General features: G+C 35.7%; 2 protein-coding genes across 2 annotated transcripts in view; one reads left to right on the top strand and one right to left on the bottom strand.

Annotated features, from left to right (window-relative positions):
* The window catches only part of LOC106344229, a 931-nt gene extending 698 nt beyond the window's left edge, over positions 1-233 (bottom strand). Inside the window, exon 1 of the mRNA XM_013783640.1 lies at positions 4-233. Within this exon, the coding sequence (XP_013639094.1) occupies positions 4-233 (230 nt within the window). The remainder of the gene's footprint in view (positions 1-3) is intronic.
* Positions 234-1,723: 1,490 nt separating this feature from the next.
* LOC106292882 lies at positions 1,724-3,155 on the top strand. The gene is made up of 5 exons (XM_013728550.1): positions 1,724-1,924; positions 2,333-2,447; positions 2,528-2,617; positions 2,694-2,792; positions 2,889-3,155. Exons 1-5 carry the CDS (start codon positions 1,857-1,859, stop codon positions 3,003-3,005), a joined length of 489 nt encoding a protein of 162 aa, XP_013584004.1. The 5' UTR covers positions 1,724-1,856; the 3' UTR covers positions 3,006-3,155.
* Positions 3,156-4,223: the final 1,068 nt, after the last annotated feature.

The raw sequence follows: 4,223 nt of genomic DNA, 5'->3' as shown, positions 1-4,223 counted from the left end.
GACACTTCTTCACCACACAGCCTTAGTATTGAGACGATTTTGAACAAGGCTGAATTATACTCATCCACGGACTTAAAGTCCATGAATCTGAGATGCATCCAGTCGTGCCTTGCCTTTGGAAGCAACACCATCTTTTGGTGATCATATCTGTGCTTTAAAGCATTCCAAAGATCCAATGGATTCTCAATCGTCATGTACTGATCCTTAAGACCTTCAATGAGATGATGGCGCATATAACATATGGCCCTGTATCTATTCTTTTCATTCTCATTGCTGTCCTCAATGATAGTATCACCGAGTCCTTTGGATTTTAGATTAATCCTTGTGTCTAGCGCCCACTGCAAGTAATTGTCTCCGGAGAGATTAAGGGCTGCATAGTCTCTGTTTGCTATTTTCGACATCTGATCCACATTATCACACAAGATTTTAGATTCATAATTGGATCACGTGGCCGCATGATATCAGCAAGCTCGGCCACAACACGTCTTATGCATTTATGATTTTCAAAACAATACTAATCGACCATGGTGCTATCAAACAAGAGCCACACGGCCCTGTGGATTTTCTAATGCAAACAACCTAAGCTCATGTGATTCTATATGCTGGCCGATCTTATTTTAAGCAGTTATGAATGCAATTTCATGTTCGGATTCATGCAGAAGCGATTTAAAACATTCTCATGATCCCTAGGGTTTCAATCTTTAAAGTTCTATCAACTTATGTTTAAGGTTTCAAGGCCTTAAGTATTTGTATGTTCAGATAGATTGATTCAAGCAATCTAAACAATCCTAAACCTCAAATCAAATCAGAAATCAAAACAATCAAGATCAAACTTAAAATCGGACACTAACTTCTTTTAGGGTTTAGGGTTTTCGATCCCTTGATTAGGGTTTGCCATGTTTCAGATTAAATCAATCAACATACAATTAGGTTCTAATTGGAATCAATTTATGTTTCTAGTTTAGGAGATTGTCGATTTTAATCTTAGGGTTTCTTTTAGGATTTAATCAAGACATAGTTTCCATAATGATGGAATTAGTGTTCTTATTGTTCTAGGTTCTCAGATTGTGTTTATACCTTTGTTTCGTAGGGGATTTAGAACCGGACCACCTGAGAATGGATGAGACTTCGAGCTGAGATGATCGGACGCTTGCTGCCTCCTATCGGGTCGCGAATGGAGTCGATCGCGGCTGGAGGTGTCTCGGCTGCGAGCTGGATGGGGATCGGATCGTATCGGGTTGGTCGCGGGGTTCGGATTCGATCGCGAGCTGGATGGCGGTTCTTCTGAGCTGGAACGTGATCTGAGAAGCTAAGATGGATGTCCTGAGTTCTTGGATGAACTAAGAGCAAGACTAGGATTAAGGTTTGAGTTTTGGGTCGCCGGTTTAGGCTTTTGGGATTCGATTTTGGTCTCAGGGTTCAGAGGCTATCGTGCTGATAATGTGTTGTGAACAATAGGGGAAAATCGTGTGTTCTCTCTTTTATTTCTCAATCAAAGTGTTCCCTTATATAGGGTTTACAAGAATCAGATAAAAGGAAAGTATACAAATCATTATCCTAAAGTAAAAAGAAAAACCTCCTAAAGATAAATATGAAAGATAAATGGAAACATCTAAGACAAGGGGCGACCGACTCTCTCTCCTCTTGGACCGCCGACTCTCTCTTTCTCTATGGGCCACGGTCTTGGCCATTTGGTTCCTACCAATCCGCATTGTTCATAACAAAAAACACAATTTAGAGATATAAAAAAAAAACAAAGCAGAGGAACAGAACAGAACATAAGCTCCGACCGAGAAAAGAATCCCTCTCTCTCCGACGACAAACCAGACCTGCGACCCTTGAGATAGAAAGAAAAAATGGGTTTCTTCTCTTTTCTCGGAAGAGTTCTCTTCGCTTCTCTCTTCATCCTCTCCGCTTGGCAAATGTGAGTCCTTTTTATTAAATCCCCTCCCTCCCTTCTCGATTCGTTTTTCTCCGAACCCGCGTTTTCAATTTTTAATCTTCTTCGATCAAATTTCTATCGTGCTTAGCTTCGATTTGATAGAGAACCTTCGCAAAGCTGTTTGATTTGGTCTAAACGGCATCTAGGTTGTAGATCTAGGGTTTGTCTAATTGATGAATCTAGCTCGAAGTTGAGTACTTTTTGATAGAGATCTCTTTTCTGAACATTCTTTGAATTTCAGTTTGATACGTTGTTGTGATCTTGTCTATAATTGGAGAGACGCATCTGTTTGCTTGAAAGCTTTAATAGTTATACGCTTAAAGATTTTCTCAAATGACGTCGATCATATTACTAAATTTTGAACTAATCTTCGTGGGATATATTATTTAGGTTCAATGACTTTGGAGCTGACGGTGGTCCAGCAGCTAAAGAGTTGGCTCCCAAGCTTGGTCTGGCCAAATCACACCTCTCTTCCAGATTAGGAGTAGCATTTCCCGACATAGAGGTATTGTCTGGTTTTTGTTGATTGGTTAAAGCCTTAAACATATGTTTCCTTGTCTTCATGTCTCTTATGCTGTTTAAAAGGTGAAGCAAGTCGTATCGGTAATTGTTGCTCTGAAAGGGCTAGGAGGCTTACTCTTTGTTGTTGGCAATATCTTTGGTGCCTATCTTCTGGTTAGAATGACTTCTTCGTTTCTCTGTTGTTTTGTTTGTATTGAATTTTTGATTTTCATTTAACTTTGTTTTGTAGGCTTTCTACTTGGTGGTTGTTAGTCCCATCTTATATGATTTCTACAACTATGGACCCGAGGACCGCCAATTCTCTCTTCTGTTGACTGAGTTCTTGCAGGTTTTGTCTAAAACACACCTCTCTTCATCTAGCTTTGCGTTTGCCCTGACAATAAAAAATGTTCCTCTTATGGCATATTGTAATGTTTTATCGCAGAGTGTTACGCTTCTCGGGGCATTGCTATTTTTCATCGGAATGAAGAATTCGAGGACGACGACCTCCTCAAAGAGCAGCAACCTGAAGAAGAGGACACCCAAGCCTAAAGCTGCTTAGAGTTGGTCTATTCTTTTCTTCCACAAACGTGTTTCAGGCTTTAGAACAGCTTCTCATGTCTTCAAGCTCTACCTTCTTTTGTCTTCCCTGCAACTTTTTCTACTGTAGGATACTACACTTGGCCACAATTCTATTTTTTTTCTTCTAGTTTTTATCTATCTTATTAAAACTCAAGTACAAAATTGGACTATTTGGAGACTTGGATAGGACTATTAAAAAAATTTGGAGTGTTTGGAAACATTAATTGTAGTCTTTTAAAAAAAAATTAATTTTGTTTGGAAACAAGGATAGTAGTATTAAGAAAAAAAAAATAATAGGCTTATGTTATTAAGAAAAGTTAAAAGTCCATCATATTATAAGAAACTATTTATCTGGGCCAGATTTAAAATATACGAAAACGGGTCAATCTAATTGCCTAAAACTTTTTCTTTTCTAAACTAACCATAAAACAAAATTTAAAATTTATACACATATTTCAAATCAAAATAATAATTTAAATTTGATTTATATCAAAAATTGATTAAAAAATAATACATATATTCAAAAATGGATTTTTACTAAACTATTTTTCAATAACCATTATAAAAAAATGTTGTCAATATCTATAATAAAAATACAATACAAAGTCCAATTTGAAATACCAACTCAAATTATGGTTTTTATATTTCATATTAAGTTTTAATAAGATAGATATATGTAATTATTTATATGATGGTACGTATAAAATACTATTAATTATATGATTACTTATATGATGGTACGTATAAAATACGATTAATTATATGATGACAGTATACGATATATAATAATGAATAGGGATGGGATTTCGGGCACCAATACGGGTTTGGTTCTGATCGGTTTGTGTTTAGGGTCTTCAGGGTCAAAGATTTAAGCCCTGTTAGGATGTTTCTAAATTTTGGTTTGAGTTTGATACGGATCTTTGCGGGTTTGATTCGCGTTTGGATAACCCATTTAAATTATTTTTAAAGTTTTAAATCATTATCTATTTTAAATTTCTCAAAATCTATAAATAAAATAATATATTACCTATAAATTTGAATAACATATGTCAGAATACCTAAGCTTAACATATCAATTGGCTTGATTTAAAATTTTGGATACGAAATCAATAATTATTTTAAGTATTTTTGGTGATTTGAGTATACTTTAACTATTGCAGATATTTACTTTTGACTATATATATATATATATATATAT

The sequence above is a fragment of the Brassica oleracea genome, chromosome C5, assembly GCF_000695525.1.
Source record: "Brassica oleracea var. oleracea cultivar TO1000 chromosome C5, BOL, whole genome shotgun sequence".
NCBI lineage: Eukaryota > Viridiplantae > Streptophyta > Magnoliopsida > Brassicales > Brassicaceae > Brassica > Brassica oleracea.
The sequence above is the reverse complement of the archived record's forward strand: the minus strand, read 5'-3'. Positions and strand labels throughout refer to the sequence as shown.